At 39.0% G+C, this 27,464-nt stretch overlaps 1 protein-coding gene across 6 annotated transcripts in view; it reads right to left on the minus strand.

The window, feature by feature from the left end:
- Positions 1-27,464, minus strand: part of ARID1B (AT-rich interaction domain 1B) — a 325,014-nt gene that overhangs the window by 229,297 nt on the left and 68,253 nt on the right. For all 6 annotated transcript variants that reach the window (XM_040058344.2, XM_040058343.2, XM_040058342.2 and 3 more), the window contains exon 3: positions 14,654-14,800. In XM_040058344.2, the coding sequence (XP_039914278.1) occupies positions 14,654-14,800 (147 nt within the window). The remainder of the gene's footprint in view (positions 1-14,653; positions 14,801-27,464) is intronic.

Genomic DNA, 27,464 nt, shown 5'->3' on the forward strand with positions numbered 1-27,464 from the left:
CCTTCCTTCTCTAGCTGGACCCAGCCTAAGACAAGCAAGCCTGTCCACATGGATCTGTTCTCTGCAAATCTGAATTAATACAGCACCGAAAATGATTGAAACCATGTAAATGAAATGCACATTTAAGTTTTGCCGAAGATTAGGTCTAAATATTAAATAGTTTAAATTATTTTTAATGGAAAATGAAAGCACAGTGAAAATATGCATGTTTGAGGGAAAACCACATTTAAAGGAGGGCTGGGTGAGAAATGTCATTCAGGCTTCATTGGCTTCTACTGCAGTGAGTTTCAGAGGGATAACATGACCACCCAGGAAGATAAATACCATGATGGTTAAACAAAAAGATAAATTATTGAAAATAATATGCTAGAATTCACTCTGAAAAAACTCATTACAAACTATTATAGTCCATGTTCTTGATTCAGTGGGTTAATCTTAAGAAGACTTCAAGTGTGAGAGCAGCAAATTCTATAGCAATGTGACAACAGCAAAACTGAACACAAATGTTAATTGTCTTTTTTTTACTTCAGATCACTTGAGAATGGAAATCAGAATCCAGTAGAGCAGCCAAGTGGACAGCCCTACAACACAAGCGTATTTTACTCATGTCTGAAGGAATCCTACTGAACAGAAAGAAGCCAAGTGACATGTTAGGGGCTATGCTAAAAGGACATACTTTGTTACCAGTCAACCAAGCATCTGTTCATTCTGTGTAAATATGTATCAACACATCTCCCCTATTTCCACCTTTTGCACTAATACACTACATACAATTAAAAAAAAAAAAAAAAAAAAAAAAAAATCCTTACCAGAATGGTGACATTTCCCTAAACAGCCAATTTCTAACCCAACCCTAATACCTAACATGTCACCTCCCATTGTACATTCTCTGACAACAAAGGCCAGCCAATCTGTTAGAAGAATAATTGTAGGTAAGGCTGCACTCAGAAAAAATGTTATGCCCAAGGGCACAGGCAACACTGAGTCTCACGTAAGCAGCCCTGTGGGGAACAACCCACTAAGGACAAAAAGAGCTGAGACATTTGCTTGAATCCTGGCCAGATGGTCTGCAGAAGTCCTGCAGGATGTAGACGGACTCTTGCAGAAGTTCTTTGGCCAAGAAGAAATACATACATATATATCTTGAATTTTATAAATCAGAAATGGGGAAGGAAAAAATGAAATAGAAGCCTGTAAAGCTTTGAATAAAATTGGTTTCTTGCAGCTGGAGAGCACTGTGCACAAACCAGCAAGCAAGTCTCTTGCTGTACAAGAGGAAGAGGTGATTGCAGGAAGAAAAATCGTTTTGTCAGTCCCAGCACCTATTACACCAACAGAAAAGAGCGTGCTGACCACCGGAGGTGGATTACCAATGCAGTCTGGTAATCCTCTTAAACACACGAGTCTGTGTTTACGTGATGAACTGAATAAATCCTGTTCACAACCAGAATACGTAAATCATTTCAAGCCAACCCTCTACGACCACCACAGAAACGTGAATGGAGACAAGGAGAGCAGCGGTCCTGAGGCTGGCATCTCTGTCAATGTGCAGATGCCACCTTGCTGACTGCTACTTCAGTGGGACCGGCAAGCACAAACTGCTGCTCTTTCAGGTCGTCATCATTTGTCCAAAGTCAAGCCAGGACAGCAACATGCCCTCAAAACCAAAGACAATACTCTGCCTCACCAAGGTAACTTTGGTCTTCAGCATCTTTACAGGTACTAAAGGGAATCAACAACCTCAGAAAATTGCCAAAGCAAAATAGCTCCTTCCTTTTTGAAGAGGAGAAATTAATCCAGAAATCATAACTAATCTGTAAGAGAAATATCCTACCATTTACACGGAGACATTTGGAAAACCTGCCAGTTTGCATGCCTCGAGTGCAGACCAGTCATTGCCTGTAAGACACCTCATCATCTTCTTCAATGTTATTAACACTGTCCCTTCCAAGATACCTGCAGTTTCTTTCTAAAACTTACTGCTTCCTAGACGTCCTTTGTTAAGCTGATTAAAAAAAAAAAAAAAAATTACAATGGTAATGTAATTTTCTCCCTTCACGATTCCAGTTATCATGAAATGACATCTAAGTTAAGTCATAAGACACTGCAGAGGGAAGGAAAAAAATACACTATGCAGCAGTTGATGCAAAAGATACTTAACTTAGGTAAGCAAATATATTAATGAGGGTCAGTTCATCAGAATTCTCCCGAAGTTATTAATAAGTCAGACTATCTAACTAGCAAAGGCTTTTTGCTGCAGAATACACTGAGAACATTTTAAGCACAGACAGGGTCAAAAAAACCTCCCCACATCGTACAGGAACATTTTTTTGTTTGGTCAACACAGCTTCTAGTCACATATTAGGTAACCTGAGCCAACTAACAAGATAGAAGGGTCTCTCTTCCTAAACACTCTAGTCCATTTTCACATGTGTCTTCTATATGGCCTCCAGGAGCCACATTAAGCAAGTGATGCAGGAAGAGAGCTCCAAGATGAAAGCATTCTCAGAAACCCTTATCTTGCTTTTCTCTTTCGCCACCGTCGCATTCCATGGATCACAGAGCATATCAACAGTGGATTTAATCAGAAGCAAGACATTTCTTGTTTTCCTTTCTCATAACATGCCACAAGAAAAATAGGTTTGTATTAAAATGTGACTGTTGCACACCGCACAACCTGAAAAACAGCTGTTAGCTCTTCATTTACAGGTAAAAAAGGTAGGATTTTGTTCTACAGATAAGTTCCAGTGTAAATCAAGAGATGAGAGAGAGTCCAGAGAAGCATTCTGAGAAATGTAATTTGGAAATGTGGGGTAAAATGATCATTTTATTTCCATGCATTTTCCCATGTTTACAGAGCGTTTTGGACTTTTCCTAAAAAACCCACAAGGCTTGACGGTCCAACCGCGCTTTCATTTTCTACACCCCCTCTTTCCTCTCCCTGCCATTTTTTCACTGACAAAGCTATATTTAAAACAAAACAGAACAAAAAAGTTTTTTAAAAAAAGAGGCCTGGCTGGTTTTGCATGTCCTATTCTTTATAGTCACTCGGGACAGACTACTATGTTAATGTGATGACTTACAGATTTTGTGCCATCCAGCAAGCTGCCCTGCCACACTAGTCCTTCCTAGAACTCCAGGAGGAATGCATCGCTTCAGCAGACCCAAGACGTGAAGCTGTGCTGAGAAACAGCTCTGCATCCCAAAGAAACAGCTAAACCAGGCAAAAGGTGGGAGAGAGGCAGGATTTAAAACCTGCCATTTCTTTCGACTCGGCTGCCGCAGAAGCAGGGAGCTGGGGGGCTCTGTGCCCCAGAGGGCAGCAGCCTGCCCCAGACTGCCTGCTGCCGCCGAGGAAGCTCTCCCAAGCATACGGCTCGCTGGCAGAAATGAGGTCAGAGCACTGCCCGCAGCTTACAGCAGAGCTCAAAGCCTGAAGCCAGCTTACAGAATAAAGAAAAAAGCTGCACCGAGAGCAGCTGCTACCTCTAGGCTAATCGAGCTAGGTACCCAAGGATGAGACTTCCTCACTCAAGACTGGGAAACATTACTTCAGTGTTTTCTTAGGGGCACGTCTGTGCCTGTGCTTTGAGGTAAAAGCCAGGACTTCATCTAAAGGCTCATGAAAACCTGCAAATGAGTAAGAAAGGGCTGCAAAACATCATTGAGGTTACATTTAAAAAAAAACCAAAACAACACCCAGAATGGAGAGGTTTGCTTCCTAGCCTCTGCCCCTCATATATAAAACTATATTGTATTACAGACAATTTCTATCACAGTTCAGTGACACCTGCGAACTTACTCTCTAATACTCCACCACAGAGAGCCTTTACATAAAAACTGAAAGGAGATTTACCCGCTATTTTATCAACAGTACAATCATAGGAGAACGAACTGAAGCTCAGATGCAAAAAAAAAAGTCTGTAATAAACTCGGTAAAGAAGGTATTCTCAACTGGTCTCTACCATTTTAGTTAACTTTGTTTTTAAGTATGTGAAAGTGTTAGTGTGTTAAATTTGGGACTGGCTGCTGTAAGTAGAAAATTAGCTGCTTTACCATCCTCCCTTTCTCTTCAGTCTGTGAAGACACAGAGTATCTGTGCAAAAATCTTTAAATCCAGCCCACCACAATGAACACTATCTTAGTCCAAGGAGTGGGAAAAGAACAGTAATTTCCAAAAGAAATTGCCTTTGGAATTCAATGGACTGCACAATACAACATTTTAAACCAATAGCAGTGAACTATTTATTTATTCTTTTGAGACAGAAAAGTCTTCACCACCATCATCACAACCACGATTTCTCAAAAGAAAATATTTCCAGCTGGGCTGGTGCTGGGAGTGGCAGAAGTAGGGAGTAAGAGGGTGGTGGACAAACAAAAGAAGTGTGAAAACTTAAAACTCTGAGACCAGACCACTGACTACTCTTTAACACAGCAATGAAAAAACAGTGGTGTTCATTAAAAGTTAGTAATGGATTACCAGGTAATAAAGCAACAATAATCCTCTCTTTTTTGTGAGGGTGAAGGAGAACGATCTTCATGATTTCTGCAGGTGGAGACCCAAATCCCAGACTGGTTATAGCTGGTTGTTTAGCTTTCTACCTAAAAACATGCATGTGAAAGATAGTTTCTTGGCAGTCAAGGATAAACTTGAGGAAGACACAAAGAGAGAGGCTGTGTTCTTCCAGGGCTTGATTTATTGAGGGACAGCTCACCAAGACCAACAGTTGTTCTCCTGTCTTCCACAACATAAACACCAACTAGTTTTGTCAACACATAAAGATAAACTTGTTTTTTAAGTGGTATCTTATTTATTTTAATTTACTATTTCATTCTTTATTGTACATATCTGAGTGCAACAACTAAAACACCCTCTAAGAATTCAGCTGCATGCTCCAAAATCCATTCGAAATCCTACTACAGTAGGAAAAGGTGGCAGCAAAAGGGAAATATTGGAAAGGATAATGAATGCGTATGAAATATATGCTGGTCAATATTCAAGTAATACATTGTCTCAACAACAAAATCCCAATGCAAAATACGGAAAATAAAACTAAATATACGTATACTAAACAGCTTCAATTATTAACGAAAATGCATGCAGCCAAAAAAATGTAGCGTTAGATTTTATGCCAGGAATATGAACAAACTTATTTTCCCTACCTCTGAGGAAAAGAATGTGTGCTAATTTAAAGGCCGTAAGAGAATACTGCTGTATTGCAACTGGCCAAGAGGTGCAATTTACAAGACCACTGAAATTTGGAATATATACTGCTCATACAGAACTAAAAAACCAAACCAACCAACCAACAAAAACAAACAGTAAAAAAAACCCCAACCGCTTAGATTTATTAGTAGTTTTTAGACTTTACAACACGATCACTTAATTCAGAATGCTATTTTATTTGCATTTAAGAATTTTTCTTAAAATAGCATTTGTGTCTTTATATTCTAAAATATTTTGCCTAGATAACTTTTGCCAGTGAACAGCCATCAGATTAGTGGATCATAAAATAAATGACAATTACATGATCATATATCTTTTGATAAACTCACTATTCTGTTTAACTCACTGCTAAATTTCAAAGGTATAGATAAAAATATTTCTGGGATATTAATCTAGCTCTCAGAGTGACATTAAAAGAAAACCCTCCTTGAGTAGTAAGGAGAGTGGTAAGGGGAGAAACAATAGTTACGATCACTAATCTCCTACAAACCAAATAGTTTTTATCAGCCTGCATTCCAGTAGTTTTACTATCAAGTTAATTAATTGACTCCTATGCTAATATCTAAATGTCAAGCAATTAATGGCACTGAACTATAAATGGCTTTTCTTTGCTCTTCTAGAGTTATTTTATAAAGCAAATGCAATTCTGTCACTTCACTGATTTAATGCAGGCTTTGTGAGGTTAATATTCCAAAGCAATTGCAAAATAAAGAACTGCTTTAATTAACCTTCTATGATTTAAATACTGGGAGAAATCAGAACTCAGAACCTTTAAGTAATATCACCATCATAACAACAACAATACTTTGTGGATCAAAGCCAAATAACTGATTTGAGAATTTTAAGAACTACATTTAGACACGTGTATCTTACTGTGTTACTAAACTCATTAAAAAGACCCTTTACTAAGCATAGCATACTAAATCCGTGATAGATTTTACATAGTTTTTGCAGCTGAGCTGAAAAAATGTTTCCTTTTAGGATTATTTACTTATAAATACCGAAGTTTTTTAGTTTGAACAAATGATTCAGCTCCCCTGCTTTTTGCACTAGAATACTTTGTCAAGATTTTTGTTAGGCACATAGAACACTGCTCACTAAATCTACAAACTGATTTCATGTAAGTAACTGACCACTTAAAAGTAAAGCACTAAAACAGGACTTTCCTCTTCCTAGGAGATTAAGTTTTCTCTCTTTCCAATTTAGCTGAAAGGAGGCTTTTATTACCAGAGTTTCTTTATGATGTATTTATGCTAACTTCATTTTAGTACATGACAAAAATCAAGACTCAGGCCTTTCAGCACTGCATACCTTTCAAGCACAAAAGCTGCAGTATGTCAGCCAGGATCAGAACGATACAAAAACACGGGAATAAAAATTAAAACCCAGCAGGATACAGGTGGTCATGAACATTCCTGCCAAACAGGTTTGCAGTGTGCGCTGACCTATCCACTCTGACTATCCAGCCAGCTATCAACAAACCCCCATCAGCAGCAGATGCCCGAAACACTTGCTGGTTTCTCAGGAAAAGAAAGCTGACCTTCAGAATCCCTCCTTCAAATGGAAAAGCCTGCTTTCAGCAGAAAACCATTAAGAGATGAAGACAGCAAAAGAACATATATACTGAGAAAATGTTTAACTACAATGAGGGAACTTGAAACTGAAGGTGCTGTTAAGTTGTTGAGACAACTCAAGAGGCAAACAAATTCTTTCACTGACAGTCCTTTGGAAGATTATAAAACAGAAGTATAAACAAGCTTGCTACATTTTATACATGAACAGTAGTACCACTTTGCAAGATAAAGTACTTCTGCTTTCCCAGTAGTATCACTTAAAAAAATCCAAGTTACTACAAAGACAGCTGTGTGTAAGGGGTAGTTATACATGCTAACTTTAGCTTCAGGCCTAACAGACTGGAGTTGGATTTTTATTTGCATAAATTGATCACAATGTCTGTAAACACTTTCTTTAAAATAACAGGGCCAAGAAAGTCTTCTCTAAATCTAAATGCAGATTTTTGGGTTTGGTCAACAAGCCTTCAGCAAAAAAAAAAAAAAAAAAGCCTGTGTTGCTGTGACTGCTGCCTGCTGCTCTGTGCTATGCCCTCAATTTTGTGTTTGTGCTCAGGTGTGAGTTTACAGACAATTATACTTTCTTCTTCTGCCTGACTCTATTCCTTCTAGCTACTTGGCACTGGAAGATTATTCTCCAAGTATGACAAGGTAGCACCTATTATAATCTTATAAATACAGAGAGAAATCACTGAGGGAAAAAAGAGAGAGGTTTGACACATTTCCCAGAATGATACAAGCAATGGTGAGCAAACAGAGCAGTCCCCAAATGGACAATAATCAGTCATTCCCACTACTGGGGGAAGATGCAGCACAGGAGTCAGTTCCACTGAACTCCTGAGCTGAGCTAAGTAACCTCCACCAGGTTAAACAGCCTTATGCTTAACACTCATTTGCTATCATAGCAGCATCACGATTATGAAATAAGACTTTATAAAAGCAGAGATGTAACTGGCAAAGATTTCAATCAGTTAAGTACTCACTGAACCTACAAGGGTTAAAACATCTCTTGTCCTTTCTGGAAATATCATGCTCTTAAGAAAGGCTCAAAAAGGATAAATCAGTTTTATGCACAAGTTCAATACAGTTCTAAGTATTTCAACAGTTCCTAAATCACTTCAATGTTCAGCAGGTGCTGGTCACTGGTGGCTTGACTAGAAGCGAAGATTTAAGTTGTGCTGTGTGAGTTTGGAAGCCATTTGCTGAAAGCCTGTTTGCCTTCCCTGCTCTCCCCAAGGCCAGTCAAACTTTACCACAGATGCAAGAAGCCAATATTGCACTTTGCCTTTTGGTATCTATCTGACATCTCTGAAGAACGCTGGCAACAGAAGGTTCAGTGCACCAAAACTGATGCCTTCATACAAAGCAATACTATTGGTCCCCAGAAGGGAGACTGAAAAAGCTGACAAAGTAGCTCTCTCGCTCTCTCTCTCGCTCTCTCTCTCTCTCTCTCTCTCTCTGTATGAATTCTTAGTGTCATGAGCCAGGGATTAAATGTTTTACAGAAATTACTTCTCCCTTGTACCTCTTCACTCCGGAAGGAATATAATTGTTCCTAAGCTAAAACCAAGTCCAGCATTTCAGAATGGAGTGAGTGTACACAGAGCACTATGCATCTCTGTTGCTGAGGTGATGAAAGCCATGAAGGATTTATGGTACACAACAAGCAGTGGTGTCAGCCACTGCTGCTGACAGCAGGCAACAATCTCTTCTGAACATTAAATTTGATTATGAGTTCCCATATAACTGTAATAGCCAACTTCCACAAAGAATACTTTCCTATATGCCTGGCAGCAAATGTCAGATTAACATACAAGCTTGTTCTTTCCCAGATTTCCTCTGGTTCATAACCCAACAAATATTAAGTGCAACCACTCATCTAGTGGTAGAATGATTACATGAATGACACAGAAGTTTAAAAAGGACAGAAGGACAAATGATTTTTATTACAACTTTAAGACATGCGCAGCTGTATGGCAGTCCTTAAAACAAATTCAAATTAAAGTCTGAAGGATTTGAGACTAAACTACATTACAGTCGACTTCTAATGCTGTGCCAATTTCTAGTACCTTAAGAGTGAAGATTTTAATATAAAGAGTAATTGTGTTGAGGTATACAAATTTGGACTCACTGAGGACTGTTTGTCTTACTTACTAGTGAATTTGGTATTTGCATGTATGACAGTTATTCCTATTATTACAATACTATTTTTGTACAGTGTTGCACCCCAAAACAGCTTGACAATGTTAATTAACATGTTGCTTATTATACTGTTTAAAGAACTTTAGCAGCTCACATTGAATTTAAAAACAATAGTTCATCTTCATTGTACCAAAATCACTTTAATAATTTGGTGCATTTTGCCACAATACAATTTGTTCTGTTTTCATGACAGTCATACAGATTGGACATGAAAACAGATTAATTAGTTTCACATTTTGTTCACATTTTCAAAGACTATTTCAAATCAGGAAATGTTTTATCTGTCCTACCTTGCAGTGACTCAACACTAGAAACAGATGTCTGCAAAAGAACGCTCTCATCACCATATCAGGCTTAAAACTGAGACTAATTCCAACCATTGATCCCAGTTCAGGGAAACAGAGAATTAGCAGCCCCTTAAGGAAGTGTCAGTGGTCTCCAACCCTCTGCCTCGAGAGCCTGGCCAAGGTGTCACCAGAGATGCTTCCCACCTTCTCATGTACACTGCCTTCCTGCTTCAGATGCCTTTCCACCTGGAATGACTAAAAGAATTTGAAAATTCCTACTGGCCCAAACTGCATTTTTCCCCTGGCCCAGCCTCGGAAAAATAAACCCCACCGGTTAGTCTGCTCTTTATTTGTCCTATACAGTTTGCACAGGGGAAAAAAAATCTCGCCAAGATCAGCAGGTGAGATATGTTATTCTGGGGGGCGAACAAGATTTTGGCCAGCGTTTAGAACATTTAAATAAAACCTGTGAGACACTGAGAGAGTGCTGTTTATAAAACATTTTCTCCTTTCAAGTAAAATCAGACCAAAGAGTGAGCCTGAACTACTTAAAAAAACCCACAGTAACCACAACAAATGATGTACAAACACACACAAACTCTGTGCACACAGTTAACCAGAATGACCAATGCCCCAGCAAAGGGCACATGCATGCCCCACCTCTAGGACCTGCCACACTTTTTTACCATTTAATCTTATGCCTGTACATGAGAAAAGGGATCAGTATTCTATTCTGGAAACTTGCAAGCAGAGAGCTTCCAGGAAGGTGTAAAACAAAAGATGACTTCATTCAGGCTAACAGCAGTAGGTGTAGAATAAAATCACTATTTTTGTTTAACTAAGAGTGAGACCATAACTACTTTGCAGATCCATTTCATCTGTCAAAAACTGATATGGTCCCAATTCATAAAATAACACAATAAAGCTTAAAGGCACGATTCTATCTCGATACATATGAACACATGCTACATAAAGCAAGGAAATATATAAACATGGTTGTTTACAAGCCAGTTGGAAAGCATAATAACCAAAAATATACATCACACTATCTTAACAAAATAATGTTTAATGATGACAGTTTAAGTTTGCAATTACATGACATTCTTGAGCAAAATATCACTTCTACTTATGGCAAAAGATTTAAAACTGCAAAAACAAGCGAAGCATTTATTCATTTATATGCCGTTTCAAGACAAAAAACCCTGCCAAGGGCAACACTATAGCAGTGTAGCACATCTTTCTTTCTCTTTTTTCTTTTAAAGAGCAATAAAGGTAAAAAGAATAAGAAAAAAAAACAAGGCAGTATCTACATCTACTGGCAATATCTAATGATCAATGAATCTGCTACTGCAATAAATTTGCTTAAAACAAAGCTCTTCCTTTAATGGTTTTTACACAGCAGGCTCTTGTTATGAAGAAGGGATGACTGATGCTGGCTTACAATATGGTTCTATAGTAAACTGTGCCAGTATTACTATCAAATCACCTCTTATGAAACTCCCTTTCTGCCTACCATGCAATCAATTTAACAAAGATCTAAACAACTTAACAGTTCAAACATTCAAATAAATCCCATTTTCCTCCCTCCCATCTACGCTTATTAGAGGAATAAAAGTCACAAGTCACTGGAACAGTCCCAGAAATTGTTTTATCTGTTTACTTTTATTAAACAAGATTGCATATTGAATTCAAGTGAGTCAAGGAAAAACAGCAATGGCTTCACACTTCCACAATATGTGAGAAATGAAGACGAGCACCAATTCTAAGGCACAACACAGAGCCATACCTGACCTCAGGCGCTCACTCACAATGTGTCTAAAAGAGCAAAAATAAAGCATCATCTGCAAGAAATTTCACATCAGTTTTGCCCCTATAACAGAATATACAGATCATCACACTATGGGATTTTACATAAAAGGAAATTGGTGGCAAGAAAAATTCCATCATCCAGACAGAATAAACACTATTTTCAGCTTTATAATCTCCAAAACAAGTAGCTTGACATAAATCTACAAGGGAAATAAAGAAAATACAGTCAGGAAAAGAAGGCAAATTAGAGAAGCCTTCTTTCCCCAGTCTAGCATTTCTCTTCTCCCTCCTGAAGTAAAACCAATTCAATCACACTCACATCACAAAATCAATATAGAAAGACAAAAAGTCGGTTAATGAAGAATATGGAAAACATGAAAGAAATTCATTTGCAAGCTGAAAAGAAAGAGCAAAACTAAGGATGACAGACAGAAAGGATGACAGATTGTATGACTGAAACTACCTCAGCTTTCTAATTGACAGGAATATATAAACAGGATGTACTGATATTTTTAGGAGCAGAAATAAGAAAGATACACCAACTGGTGCAACAGGTAATATATGATTCTGCAGTTTATTTTTCAATTGTATTTAGAATATGTAAAGCCAGTTTTAAGTCACAGCAACACAATCACATATAATCAAAGAGACCTTCAGACAGAGGTCCTATAGTCAAGCCTCCAGTTCAAAACAAGCCTGACAAGAACAGGGTGCTTGGGGCCTTTGTGCAGTTGAATTCCTCCAATGATGGAGATTCCAGTCTCTCTGGAATTTTGTGGGGTTTATAATTTTTGAGTTTGTTCGTTTCTTTCTTTTACAAAGTTGCAACATCTCCCTTCTTAGTGTGTCCCTACTGCTTCTTGTTCTTCCATTGCACCCCTGAGATGAGTTTGGTTCTGTTTTCACCCACGTTCCCCAATTTGGTGGCTCTCCTGAAACTAAACAAGTCCTGCTCCTATTTCTCTTGCTAGAATTTTAATCAAATAAATTGTAATTATTTCTTTTTCAAAGGTAATCAGTCCGATATAGCAGAAACATGTATGCTTAAGTAAGCACAGTTTGTAATTTTTTTCTGTCAGCGGCACCATTTGACATATGCTCCCAACTATTTTTGGTTTTTTGTTAAGCATTAAATTTTGCATTCCACACTGGTTACCACTTGACGGTAATTCTACTGTGCATTACCAGCAGAGAAATAACACTTCTGCTGAAGTGTCAGAAATACAGACTTCAATTTCTTGCGTTAGGAATTGTTTTCTAGATGAGCGGCTCTCAAAGAATGGCAAAGCGCACAGTGGTGAGGTGTTAGAGAGAAACATGACAGAAGTGTTCGCCTGCTGATTCTTCTTGAGAAAGGGCGAAGAGCAGCCATGGAACCGATCTGGAGATCGGGAAAGAAGCAAGCCCCAGGGTGTTTTAGGACTACTTATTTATACTAAACAGTCCCATCTACACACAAATACTCCAATTACACAGTGAAATTACCATAGAATTCAGAACCTGGGATCAGACTTCAAAACTTAAGAGGCTGACCACTACTGAAGAACAGTCACTCACAAACCATCAAGAATTCAGGTAAAATTCTCACAGAAAGGACTATCAACTGCAACGCTGTATTGGTGAGGACAGAATGCATCATCTCAACTTGCAGACTGAGGCAAAAAAAGCCTACTGACCTTCAGATGCCTGCATCACCCTTGGAGCCTGGATTTAGACTGTCTTTCGGTGTCACTTCAAATCCTCTAAAAGGGAATTTGGCTACATCAAGGCTGCTGTCTTTTACCTGTGAATCTCCTTCTGCCTTTCTCTTCATCCCAGCTCTCAGAAATTCAAAATATATGGAAGGCTTTACTCTAATTTTGCCTTCATCCTTCTATGATCCCTCTCACTTCACTGCACAAACCTTCTTTTTCCCAGCTATGATAGCAAATGATGTAATTGGAACACCTATCAATAGATAAATCAGTACCTTGTTACTCTTAAGACCTATAAAGTTAGAATGCTTTGTGTATTTTTTGACCAAAATATTCAATCCTTCAACTGACAGTATATTTAAAACATGACAAGGTGTCCAAGGCAGCAAAAAACCCATTTCAATTTCACACACTGTGATATGTAGACATTGGAGCAGCTCTGTTTCTTCTATCTTATAGGCTGTATTACTAGGTTTTTATCTGCTGAGACTTCACCAAGATGCTTATGAACAGTATTTTCAAGTCATAGAGAAATCAAGCATTTAAAACAGCAAAGTAAAAAGGAAGAAAATTAAATTTAAAGACACAACTGCAATCTTTAAAGCTGCAGTTACATATAATCCAAAAGATGGAATGTGGTGACATTTACAAGAATATCATAGATACAATTAAGAATTCTATTTCATAAACCATCCAGCATTTTAATGAAAAAAGTTAATTCTCAATGGAATTTTAAAATGTAGATGAAGAAAAATTAACATGTAATTACACAGTGAAATTATCATAGCTTTATTTTAAAGTCAAAGGAGGGAAGTCTCCAGTATCATTGCCACTTACAGCATCTTTTGTTAGTTTATTTTACACACTATTTTTATTTCAAGCTAAGATTTCTACATTGCAACAGCATAATCCCAAAATGTTAATCAACCATGCCTGACAGAATTCCCCAGTGACTTGCAGCAAGTGCTGATGCTTCCACTAATATTCAGTCTTGAGCAACTCACTTTTGTTAGATTTCCCAGGATGGTGAGTATGCTTTAGTTTCATCCTTCCATTTCCAGATCACCTCTCCATGATTAACAGAGCTGAGACTGCAGATAAAACTGAGCCTACACGTTCAGCTGCATCAGCTATGCACATCCATTTTGTTCAGTATCTGAAATCCAAGTGTCTCTCCAGCTCTGGGAACCAGACCCATACATTATCACTTCTGATCTTGGTTAAAAACAGAATCGCTTGGAATTAATTTTAATGCTTAATATAAAGAGCACAATCCAAAACCAGCAATGGATAACGAACTGTGTGGTTTCACTAACTGGATGTGCAAACTGTCAACATTCAAATTAATAGCTGCAATATCCATTTAAAATATCTTTTAAAGAAGCTCCCTTGACAAAGCAACTCCAGGATGCCTTGAACTCCTCCACAAAAACCCCAAAAGAGCAGTGACCACATTAGATGCAGGAATTCTCAACGAAGTCTGTCTTGTGAGGACACCACAAAACAAAAGCAAGGAAAAGCTCCAGCATCCACTGACATCTCATCAAGAAATTGCTACATGTTTTTAAAAGCACAGTTTATAGTTGTTGGGACATACACACTGGCTTGACCCTAAAATGGCGGTACGAAATAAAGTCTGAAAATGTGTGCAGATGTATTTGTGCATACATCGCAAAGACCGTTCAGAAGGATGTGGTCTCATTCCACGTTTATTTCATTTTGCTCAACTTATTATTTAATGATTGTTATTCAATTAACACCGCTCCCTCAGACAGATGAGGGGTGGGTTTTGTTCACTGCACACGGGCTCCTTCTCCACTTCCAGCCCCAGGGTGAGTGTCAGTAGCAGCGGACGGTGCTTACCTGCTGAGCCTGGTACCTCTGCTGGGCCTGCGACAGGTACTGCGCCTGGGGCGGCAGGTGCTGCGGCTGCGGCTGCTGGTTGTAGTACGGCTGCTGGCCCTGCTGGCAGTAGCCACTTACACCTTGCTGACCGTACTGAGGTGGGATCTGTTGGAAGAGCCAAGCAAAGCAAACGCGTGAGTGGAAGCAGAAGGACGTGAAATCAAGCTGTGTCCCACCCGTATGGCAGCCTCGGCAGAGGCGATGCCCTCAGCTACACACCTGACCCTGCGGCCTGACTCCTTTACTCTGCAGATAATGGGAGCCCTTAGATCCTCTTGCATTAGCAGGAGGAGCAAGCCCGAGTGCTCTGCATAGTTCCTCTTTTCAGGAAGAGCTTCTAAGGAAAATGCTCCGCTTCTGAACATCACAATTCTGTAATGTCCACCCTTAAAACACAGAAGCAGTTATTTGAAATATTTGCTCTCCATGGGCACGCTACTGAGGCAAATCAACGGAGGAACCATTCTGACGGGCTGACCCAAAACCTGAATTGTGGAAAAAAGGCACAACTCTTAAACAGAAAGCCTTTTTTTTTTTTTTTTTTTTAGCAATTTTACTTATTTTTATTTAATGTTTTGTCCGCAATCCTCAGGTTTTTTGTGTTTTAGTGTTTGTATTTAAGCCTTACACAAAAGCCTTGGGGTTTGGCAGGACTTTGGTTCTGTCAAGTTGAATCTCTCTTAGTCTTCTCCTCCCTACTAAGATATATTTTTTTTTGAAAATAACAATGAAACAAAATAATGTGTTACACACCAATTGGAACATGTATCACGTACTGAGAACCTGCACACACTGAGAATTTAAGTTAGAACCAAAACCAAGTCAATTACAATGTCAGAGAAATTTTCTGCATTGATTTAGGCTGTAAGCCTTGTATCAATAGACACTGACATTTTCTCGAGGTATTTGAAAGAGCACACTTACAACAGACTCCTGATATCATGCCCAGATATCCATGATTTTAGGTACCTATGCTTTTCCCCAAACTCTGGAATTTCACATCATTTCATTAAAATAACAGATGCAGCATACAACTTCTGCTTTCGAGAATGGACCTCCTGTTGGTCCTGCACATCCCTGCCCTAAGCACGTGTCTCAAATACCTGAGCACATCTGAAATGCTTTGATCGCTGAACTGTTCCCACTGAGTTTCTGACAGAATGATAAATCTGTTTAATCAACAAACAAACACATACCTGTTCTACCTAAAGTTAATTTACTACATTCATTCAACAGTATTTGCTAGGTAATAATAATAATAATAATAAAAATGATAACACAAAGTTAAACACCTGCTTAGGCTGCTTTTATTATCGCAACTTGATCTGCTCCTATTACTTCTGCCAGAAGTCGGTAGTGCTACCTCTTGGTTACTCCTAAGGTCAGCACTGTAACCCCACTCCTGCACTTGCTTTCTTTGCCTTCGCTTCCATTTCCCTTCCCATCATTATTTCACAGGCACTTGAATGCTTCTGTGACCAAAGCAACCCTTTCTGACAAACGCCCTCTCCCCGATGATGCATAAATGAGGCCTTTATAATGCAAACTAAAAAGGGTGTGTTGGAATATCATCAGGCAAACAGACAGCTGGAGTCTGGGATCTGACAGAAGACCACATGGTGATTTGCCCATCATCTGCAATGGTCACAGAGCCTGGATTGGTTCCTAGTAAATGCTGAGAAGAAACCTATGTTGTGGTCCATCTGGGTTCCAGTTACACTGGGAAGAAAAGGAAAGATATCCAGACAACTAAATCTGGGCTGCTGGAAAAAAGAAAGAGACCTTGAATTCCCAGTTGACAGGACGGTAACAAAGCAAAAGATCGGATGAATGAGCAACCAGAATATTTCTAGAATAAAGATACTTGTAAAGGAGAGCTGGAGTTCACCTGAACATAGGAGCCAGGTCACAGGCACATAAGGCGCAAGAAAATGAAATTTTAAAATGAAGAGGGAATTAGAAGAACACATGGTTAAAAAGCGTGGTATTGCTACGTCAAATGAAGACATGCAGATTCTGGGTCATCATGTGAAGATGCTGAGAAGAATCAAAGAATGAAAAATAGACATGCAGTGACTGCGGAGTAAATGGAGTGGCAATAAGAAATTCCAGCAGTACATGGACTTCTACACAATGAGGGGTGGACTGGATCACTGGGACATCAAATTGCGAACAAAAGCACTAATAGTAGTCATGTAAGAAATATGACAGAAAGGAAAAAAAATCATGGGGTCATCCCAGAATACAAGTAGGCATCATTCTAGGAGACAAATTCAGGGAGAAGACAGCTAATAACAAAGTAACATTATACGCTACACAGCATTTAAAAACTAATCAAAATGAAACTCCACCTCACCAAGCAGCAGAGGTGTGGAGCTTGGTCGTATCAAGAAGATTGACTGCTGGAACCACCATGCATGGCCAGACTACAACAACGCTGACAGCAGCACGCCAGCAAGATCAGCAAAAGGCACGCTGCAAGATTGATTAGGGGGAGATTTCAACTCCTCCCAGGCAAACTGAGTAAGCAGACTACAAAGCTGAGACCAAAGTATCCAATAACTGTCAAAGGTTGTTCCATGGAACTGCTAGTTAGGGAACCTGCATGAGGAGCCCCTGCCTTTGGCTCAGTCCAGAGCAGCAGGAATCCTCCTACTGCGTCCTGCAGCTGCAGAACCCCTGTGCATCAGTGACCGTAACAGAGCTGAATTGAGCATCCCTACAGGAACAATGAAACCCAAGGAATCTACTACTGTCGTGCTGAACTTCAAAAAGTGTAACCACACAAAAATGAGAAAGCTTGTTAAAAGGAATCTCTAACAGACAGCTATGAGAAATAAAATCCGATTGGCAGCATCAAAGCTGTTTAACTACAACCACATGGAAAGCACTGAAACAATATGCACCACCCATTCAGAAAGACTTGATATGAGCAAAAGGACACCAGCAAAGCTCACTGCAGCTTTCTAGAGGCAAAAAGGCATCCCCTTCAATAAGCCAGCATCAAGCCCAAATGACAAAACCAGAAAAGCCTCTTAAACTCTGGCACTTCAAATGTAATAAGACAGGCTAGAAAGAACTGTTGGAACAGCTAGAAAAGGGACTCAAATGAGTAATGATTCATTTCTTCAAACACATCAGAAGTAGGAGGTCTGCCAGAGTCTGAAGTGACGAATGATGATGAAGGTATAAGGGGAGATACAGAGAGCACAATGCCATCACAGAGAAGCTTAACAAAATCTTTGGCTCTAGTGTGCACTGTAGAAAAATCTTGGGGTGTTCCCATGCTGGAGTCCTTTGTGAGGGACTTGATAAATGTCTCTAAACCTGATGGGACTTTTCATGGAATAAAGTGACAAACGAACAGTCAGAAGTGGCTTGGGACCATAAAATATCACTCCAGAGGTCTAATCAAATTCAAAAAGCTGAATTACTAATGACCATATACAGCCTCTAAATTGGAGCTGCCTTGGTAGGTGAGAACTGCAGTATGGCTTAAAAAGAAAAGTCAGGGATTTGAGTAATTTAAGACCATGTAACATTGTTCTGGATAAATCGGGACAGATAGGAATGAAGATGAGATTTAGGAAACATCAACAAAGCAAAAGCAAATCCCTCTCTACTGACTTCTTGGATTTACTAGGAAGGGTCAGACAAAATGATCCAGGGAAACACAACAAGAATCATCACAGGTATAGAACAGTTTCCATAAAAAGAATCTATAACCCTTTGAGGATGGAAAAGACACCAGGAAGTAGGAACATGGTGGAAAGCTACAAAAGCATCTCATCCAAGAACAATTAAGATGCACTCAATAGCAGTAGCAAACTTTAAAACGAGAGAAACGGGTTCGCTTGTCACAGAGGTAGCAGACGTTTAGAACTCCTTGCCAAATTGTTGTTTTGAAAACTGAAAGTTTATGTGGGCTCAAGCAAAGACTGGACAAGTTCACAAAAGAGAAATCCTCTAAGGGTTACCAAATTTATAGAGCCACATCTGGCTCAGGAAGTCCCTGAACTGAAAATAGCTGGAGGCTTGAAGAGCACTGGGGGAAGTACCACGTGCTTGCTTTGTTCTGACGCTCCTTTAGGCCTCCAATTAAAGCCTCCACTGGAGGCAGGATATATGGGGCTACATGAACCCTTCATCTGCCCCGACAGAGCCATGCCTACCTTCTCACCTCTTTGCAAAAGACCCTGAGTCCCCGGAGAACACAATGAAACTTTGGTCTGAAAGGTACTAAGTAACAAATGTAAGCAACCCGAAGAGGCAATAACACATTGACTGCCAAAGCACCGAGACTGCTCCATTTTCTTAAATATTTTCCCAAGCAATCTGCTTTCAGCCACTGGTTTAAGGTACCAGGCTCTTCTTCTGATCTTATATATCAGTTAGTTATGTTAGAATTTTCCTCCATATCCTCCCAATCCAAACTGATAAGAAAAAAAGAACAACAAACACCGCCACCTAAAATACAGCAATAATCATAATGCTACATGTATGTTTGGATGCTGTTCTCTTTAGTGCAGAAACTCATCACCATTGCCTTAGCAGAACACTCCATATAATTGCTGTGGCTATTTAAATAAATAACAAACAACAACATGCAAATTAATCCTCCCGCTTTACTGATGGGGATCACAAGATACCACTTATGGACAAATGTTTATTAAACAGCATTAAAAAAAAGAAGAAAAAAAGAAAAAAAGAAGCTTAATTAAATCTTCCCAGAGCAAAACAAATCTAAAGCCAATTACTTACAATGCTTGGAGTGAACGACCCAAGCATCCTCTTTTTTCATAAACCCTCCCTTCCCCTTCTCCTTTACACCCACATTTTTTGTGGCCACACAATGCAGGAGACAAGAATTTGGCAAACTTCATCGTGCCTGTGGTAGTGCAGACATTCTAGGGACAGCCGAAGAGAACAGACCTGAGTTTGAAGCTATTTCCAGGCAAGCACAGAAACTGTAATAATTACTTTGGACTCCTATGTGACTTGCACAATGTAAATAGCATTATTTTGGAAGAAGTATGACTGACCACCACTGATTACAAAACTCTGAACACAAGCAAAGAAAGGATCAGAATAAAAGCAACAAAACTGGCAGCCAAATGAAGAGATGGGGCAAATACAATTAAACCTATAACTTAGGTTATAAATCTTTAATTCTTGTTTGAATAAGGGATCTGGTGGCAGGCATTCTTTTTCCAGGTAATATTTCCCTGATATAAAAGGAAGTTTTAAGAAATTTTTACATGCGCAATCCATGACTGACGTCAAAGAAGAAAGAACATTAGACAGCATTAGAGTCATTATAATAATTTTTAAAATTAAAATTAAAATGTACAGAATTAGTGTGTTAACATAGGTACACTAATAATACCAGCAATAGCCAGCTACTACCCTTTTCCAGCATTTTGGTGGCTGAATCCAGTCAATAATGGAAGAAGCTTTACACACCCCCTACCACAAAAAGCTCTGTGAAGTTGCTCTGGGATCAACCCAAACACATCACATACCATGATATGCTCACTACAGGGGAAGAGTCCTGCCTACATCCTTGCTTCTCCCTGAAATCTACTGGGTGCCCAAAGTGAGGCATGATACTGGATATCCATTGCCCTGGATGATACTGGTAGAAGGCAACAACACAATATGGAAGCTGTGGACCACAGCGTCACGATCTAAAAATCTGGGGCAACCCCCAGGTCTGTCTGGCCTGATAATTGCATTGAGCCCAGCTTAGAGAGAGGAGAAAAACTGTACTTCAGGGGCAGGGGTGCCACTCAGGAGAAAGGATGGCACTACCTGGTTCAGTGGCCAACTTTCATGAGGAACAGTGAGACGGAATATTGTGAAATAAGTACCATCCTGAGTATCATTCCACGTTTTTAGCACCTGTAACACTGTAATTACAAAGAAATTAGAATTTTAAAATGTATAGTGAGGGGCATTCTCAGAAAAATAAAACTCTACCATCCTCTCACCTACCACCTACCTCTTTTACACTAGGAGTAAAACAGCATATTCCTTCAGTTAACAAAAGGTTACAATATTTAATTTTAATTATTTTAATTTTACTGTGGTCAATTCAGTTATAACTATAAACAAAGATGTCACTCAGTTCCTATCAAACCTTCAAATAAAACACTTGTGATTTCTGAAACAATTTCTGTTTCAGTTTTAGATTTCCAAAGTCAGACCTCTGCCAAACCCTAAGTATTTTCCTCCAAACATTTAAACCATGCATTTCTCCATACTTTCCAATAGAAAGCTGTAATGGAAAACTAACTCCCTGATTTTCACAGACTTAACAAAAAGATGTGGTTCGTATCTAGAATTTCAAATTCACATAAGCCCAGGTCTTTATCTGTATGTTTTGCTGAATTGTAGAAAGAAAAAAAATATAATATGCTTTATGCAAAAGGAAATCTTCTGGCACATGTTCAGTGGAATATTCTGTCACAGTTAGGGCAGCATGGTCTCCTGTCTCAAATCAACATGTTCAACCCCAGCATACTTGCGCACGCAGTCTTAACGGAGGCTAAAAATCCTTCTCAGTGAATGACAAAAAAGAAAAAATCTAAAAGGAAACCAAGTAGAAAGCTGGGTGTTAATATTAAGGCTATTAATCAGAGGTAAATCTGAAATCCTGATGCTACGGCATTTTATTCATACATTCTATAAATTCTATTACTTCTTATCACTTAGCTTTGACCTTTTGACAATACATTGGTCACAATGTTCACCTGTGTTACTGTCTTTGCTACATTGCTTGCCTTCACACTGAAATATGAACTTTAAAATGTTATTAAGAGCCTTGAAAATATTAACTCTGGGCCTGATACTGGTCCACCCTGTGACCCAGAGCAAGGAAGCAAAAGCATAAAAAGAATGTTTCTGTGTCACAAAATAATAATCCCCATTCCAGAACTTGCAAGGTAGTGGATATTGCAGAGTCATTAAATGCATGCCTATGTTGAAGACTGCAGTGCAGCACAGAGATCTGCAAACTAGCTCAGATACTGGCAGGAGCCTACACCAAAACCTGTGCTCAGCTAATTTGCCGTGTTCACAGAAGGGTGAATTAGGTCAAAGGGAGATCCACACTCCTGTAGCCGGACTGCTTCTTGTACACAAGCCAGTTCATTTAAAAAGGTAGCTCAACCATCTTCACAAGACGCTGCAGTCTGCAATGCAGTCATACCCAGTACTACAGAAAGGACAGGACTTACACATGCCTGTAATCCCCTTTTCCCAAGAAGTACACTGCAGCACCACTACAGCACTTGTCAGTACAATGTACACGACATCACATATGTACCTGTCGTAAGGTGCTCTCTATACACTGCCTTTTACTCTAGCTTAAATCGAAGTAACATGAGCTAACCAATTATTAATAGAGGCAATTTTCCTCTCCTAAAAAAGCCCCCAACCAGCCTACCAAAAAAAAAAAAAAAAAAAAGGTTTAAAAACTACTAAGATTCCATGATTAAAGAACTCTCAAGTCAGAAAATACAGATGTTAGAGTTCCAAAAGCAACATTAACTGAGCCATGTTACACATATATAGCACCTTCTCTTTCTGATTTATGTTGTCAAAGGCATTTCATAAAGTACAGAGGATGTGAAATGTGGCTTAGTTAATATGGCTGCTAGAATCTTATCATTTACGTTTTCTGACTTCTTAGCTGCGCAACCTTCACATCTTATTAACATAGTTTTTTGCATAGACTGTAGTATGGAATAGTACTTATGTTTTATGTATTGACATATTTTTGATGTACTGAGATTTTGAATAAGTTTGCCATTCTTCATGATGAGAGCCAAATAAATAAAGACTACTACCACAAAATAGTCAATCATTTATATGGAAAAGCAATATCTCTCCTTCCAAAAAAGAACACTTTGATTCCCCCTGTCAGAAATTGATGAAAACTACCTCTGCTGTAAATGCTAAATCTATGCCAATATTACAACCACCTCCCACTCCTAGCTTCCCCTAAAAACAACAAACAAACAAAAATAAAAAATTTGCATGTTTCAGATGAGCTAAAATTAGTTTCAAAGGAGAGGTAAACAGCTGAGTCGAGAAACAAAAGGAAGAAATTTTTCCTACAATAGTGTTGATTTGCACAGTGCATTACAGCTTGAACTTATGCAACATTTGGTCCATTCTGCAAGTTAAGGCATGAAAATATGATAATCTCCAGGAAGAGATTTCCACATTGCTGTGCCTATGCTCTCAGACTGACACTACAGAGAAGACTAAAAATTTGCAACAGAATTGTTTTTAGAAGAGCTATTTCGATATACTGCATTACAAATAGAGAGAAATCATAGTGCCTACACACACACACACACACACACACAGAGTCTCAAGCGATGAGTCAGGTAAGATAACTACTTTTATACTCTGCCTTCCTTCCTTTTTTCTTTTTTTTAAGTGATAAAAATAATTAAAGGGGTTCATGTACTCTGCTTAAGTAATAGACTTCCACTTTACAAACCAACATAAAGAAAATCACATCAGAACTATTACAACCTGATCTCTGTGGTAATTCTAGTGATTGGGGCTTCAGTCAAAAACTTGTAGGAAACTTCACCTCTTGCTGTGTGAGTAGCATGAAATTCACCTATGAAATCCCAACCATTACAGAAAAATGCAAACCCCTCTATTTAACTGATTTTTAATCATATAACAAACAATTTATTACAGGGCACTTCTTGAGCATCCATGAATGGAATAAACAGTGATCTTTGATCCCCAAATCCTCTAGCTGCCATGTATTTTCCAGGAAATTTGTAACAATTTTGACCACCATTTCTCAAATGGTGACTGAAATAAAATATAGTTAAAAAAATAGAGAGAAACATTTCTTCAGACAAATTCTGCAATGCCATTCAAACCTTCTAAAGAAGGGAACACAAATGAGAGGTATGGGTTGAGTTTTGATAGCAGGTAATCCAGCTGCATGAGTAATCCTCCAGTTTTATGCCTTTATACCCAGAGAGACACCTAACACTTAACTACTGGAGACTGAAAAATCCTTCAGTAAAATAGCTTTCACTCTACATTTCTTCTGGCACATAGTCTTTGTAGGAGGAAAAATTGCAAACACTCTTTAATCTCAGTAGTGAGAAAAGGCAGAATGTGCACACACCCTGTTTATCATTGCTTCCCTGGCATCTTGCACACCCCTGAGTTCTTTTTCTTTCTTCCAGTCTTTCCAGAGAAAAGGGTGCTTTTTAATGAATTCATGTTCTCCTCCAAAGATATCAATCTTGATGAATACTGTCTTTACCATTCCTAAACTCAATGGCTTTCAGAATTAAATCATTTGAGATCACTCAGAGCCATTCACTCTCTCTCTTAAAATAGAGAATAAAAAAAGATCTTCCCCAGGGAGCAACACCATGCACTCTAAGCCTTTCTCCTCACCTAAATTTGTCCAGTTCCACCACAGGGCTTCACAGACCCTTACAGTGCACACCCTCTTTCCCTGACAGCTGCTTTTCTTCCTTTGCTATCCTGCACCTGTGGAAGAACAACCCCAGGCACCAATATATGGTGGAGACCACCCAGCTGGAAAACACTTTGGCAGAGAAGGACCTGGAGGTCCTGGTGGACATCAAGCTGAACATGAGCCAGCAAAGTGCCCTTCTAGTGGTATCCTGGGCTGCATTAAACAAAGTACTGACAGCAGGTCAGGGGAGGGGCTTAAGCTCTACTCCGGAGGACTGTGTCCAGTTCGGGGCTCCCCACTACAAGGGAGACGTGGACAAATTGGAGAGTTCAACAAACGGCCACAAAGATGATTAAGGGGCTCATGCATCTGTCCTGTGAGGAAAGGGTAAGAGAGCTGGGACTGTTCAGCTTGGAGAAGAGAGGGCTCCAGGGAGACTGAATAGCAGCATGCAGTACATAAAGGGACTCTACAAGACGGCTGCAGAGGGTTTTTGTGCAATAGCATGTAGTGACAGGACAACAGGGCATGGCTTCAAACTGAAAGGAGGCAGGTTTAGATTAGGTATTAGGAAGGAATCCTTTACTGTGAAGATGCTGAAGCACTGGAACAGGCTGCCCAGAGAAGCTGTGGATGCTCTATCCCTGCAAGTGTTCAAGACCAGGCTGGATGGGGCTTTGAGCAGGCTGGTCTAGTGGAAGGTATCCCTGCCCATGGCAGGATGGTTGGAATTTGATGACCTTTAAGGTCCCTTCTGATCCAGACCACCATATGATTCTTTACTACAGCTTAGTAGAGTCTTAGAAAAAACCCCTCTGGTTTTGGCCCAGACACCTTTGACAAAGTCACCACCCTTGAGTTAATCCCCACAAAGAGCAGATCAGCAAGTCATCTTCTATTCTGGTCCTTCACTGTGTTAAGGGACATCCCACTTTTAATCAAGAAAAACTTGCAATGAACATGGAATGACAGACCAGATTTAGAGCTCTTTGTGTTCCCATTATGGATCTGAACCCCCAAGTAGTGTCCACAGCACAGGAGATTGGTCAAGACACAAAGAAAAAGGGATGACCCCCATATCTATCATTTAGGTTCAGCAACATCTGTGATAAATCTTGACATTTGTACAGTCCACATTCTTCTAGTTTCTTCTATTATAGCAGGATCAAAATCATATTTTTCATCTGGACAGTAAAAATTCCCCACAGCAAGGAATCCTGAGGCAAAGAGAATGAACTGGTTGAACTAACAGTGAGAAAATTTGATTACATCTCTATCCATCCAGGATAATTTACTATACTGCAGCATAGTATTAATTGTCTAAGATCAGGATCCCATTCCTGTGGCACAGTTCTTCAACATTCTTTTTTGGGGTACTTTTGCTGGCTTAGAAAAATAAGAAATACAGAGCAACTCCTATCAGAAACCCTTCTTCTTTAGATGAAAATAACCAAAGTGCACTGCCAATAAAACCAAAACCAACCAAAACAATTTTTAAAAAAAGGAAGACGTAAATCTTTTCTGTGATGGCTCTTCTTTCCCTACTGGGAACAGATAAAAACCAAGTCAGCCTCTTAAACAGGAGTACTTACATAACAGCTGTCATTTCAAATATTCCTGAAAGTATTTTTAAAAGAAAACTTTCAAATCATTCCTTGTAGTCACAGAGTTCATATATTTGATTAATTCCATTTCTATTATTTAATTTGACCTATTACTTAGCACTGGAAAACATCAAAAGAACCCTGAAAGAAACATCAAAGACATCTATCTTATAAATTCATAGCTGAAACCATATAGCACATCATAATTTTTTAAATAATTACAGTTTTATTATACTCAAAATAAGATGATTATTTTAAATTATTCCTCATATCAGTTACCACAAGTAAGTTTTCAAAACATCTGCGAAATGTAAGTATCTGGATAGAGTTAATCCAATTCATGTAACATTATACTCAAAATGGAACAGAAAAAGCAAATGAGAACCTTTAAAGTCCTAACATCACTTATAAAAAATTACCTGGTTTGCTTAATTGAAAATAGCCCCCCTGAAAAACCTATGGAGAATCAACCACCAAATTCATACATTCATTCTACTGAACTACTAGACTTTCTTAAAATTAATATTGCAACTAAATTTAACTCAAATATTGTGCTCCATCTGTTAATGTTCATAATACCTACTACTCTTTCAAAGCATCCAAGCATCTCCAGTACATCCATGCAGGCTCTCTTCTTTCTTGAAAGCTCAAGCCCCCCTTCCCCCAAGTCTGGTTGTTTTGGGCTATTATCTGAACACCTATTTTGTTTAAACATTCACAAAACAAATTCTTACATCCACAAGAAAATGCTTCCTTCTCATTTATGTCCAGACTGAAGTAATATCTATCCGTACACAAAATTAACACACAAGTGTATAATTGTAGTTTTATGCTCAAGTGCCCCAATTATGCACTTTGAAACACTTTAAAGGATCCATCAGGAACATTCAATACCTCCAAACTGTAAAGTCTTGAGGAGTGCCTTTTGACAAGACAGCTGCCTAACAGAGAAATCTTTCAGCTAAAAACAAAGAAAGCAATCAGCTTTGGGGCTTTTTTCCTCCTGTATACTCAGGCTGTAAAGAATGGAGGGACCTATCTGGTGCAGTGCATTTTGCCACAACTAAGGGACAAGCAGAGAACTGAGCAGTTTGTTGTGCTTTTGTGCAATATGTCCCAGGTAAGCACAAGACGCCCAGCCTCCAGCTTGTTCCGAAAGGTGATTAAGGAAAGGTGATTAAGAATGTTTGCAACAGACAAGTGAGGACCCTATACCTTTCTCACTTCAACCCCAAGTCAACTGCAACTCCCCACATATGCCTGGTGAACATTCATCCTCTGCCTTCTCACTTCTCCTTACAAAATACTTTTAAGAAGAAGTTTGTTCAAAAAGGGAGTGCAGGAGGTGACTGTCAACAGTTTTTTGTAACATAAATAAATTTCTCTGCACATGTGGTGGAGAAGGGAAAGCTATGTTAGGCCATCTGACTTTGCAGTGAAATAGGTTACAGGTGCTCACACAATGCATCACACTTTTTCACATAGAAAAAGTGATAAACTTGCCATATCCTTCATGTTATAATTTATTAGAACCACCAGTGTTCGTGGCAGGGGGTAAGCAGGGGGATGTCCCAGTAAACACAAGGGAAGATAAGGAGATGAACTTGTTTCACCTGACAAACATCAAGTTCTTAATAAATAATAGCAGAGGAAATCAGGAGTAGAAAAAATTGCATGAGAAGGCAGACAATTTGTT

The sequence above is a fragment of the Hirundo rustica genome, chromosome 3 (genome assembly GCF_015227805.2).
Source record: "Hirundo rustica isolate bHirRus1 chromosome 3, bHirRus1.pri.v3, whole genome shotgun sequence".
NCBI classification, from domain to species: Eukaryota; Metazoa; Chordata; class Aves; order Passeriformes; family Hirundinidae; genus Hirundo; species Hirundo rustica.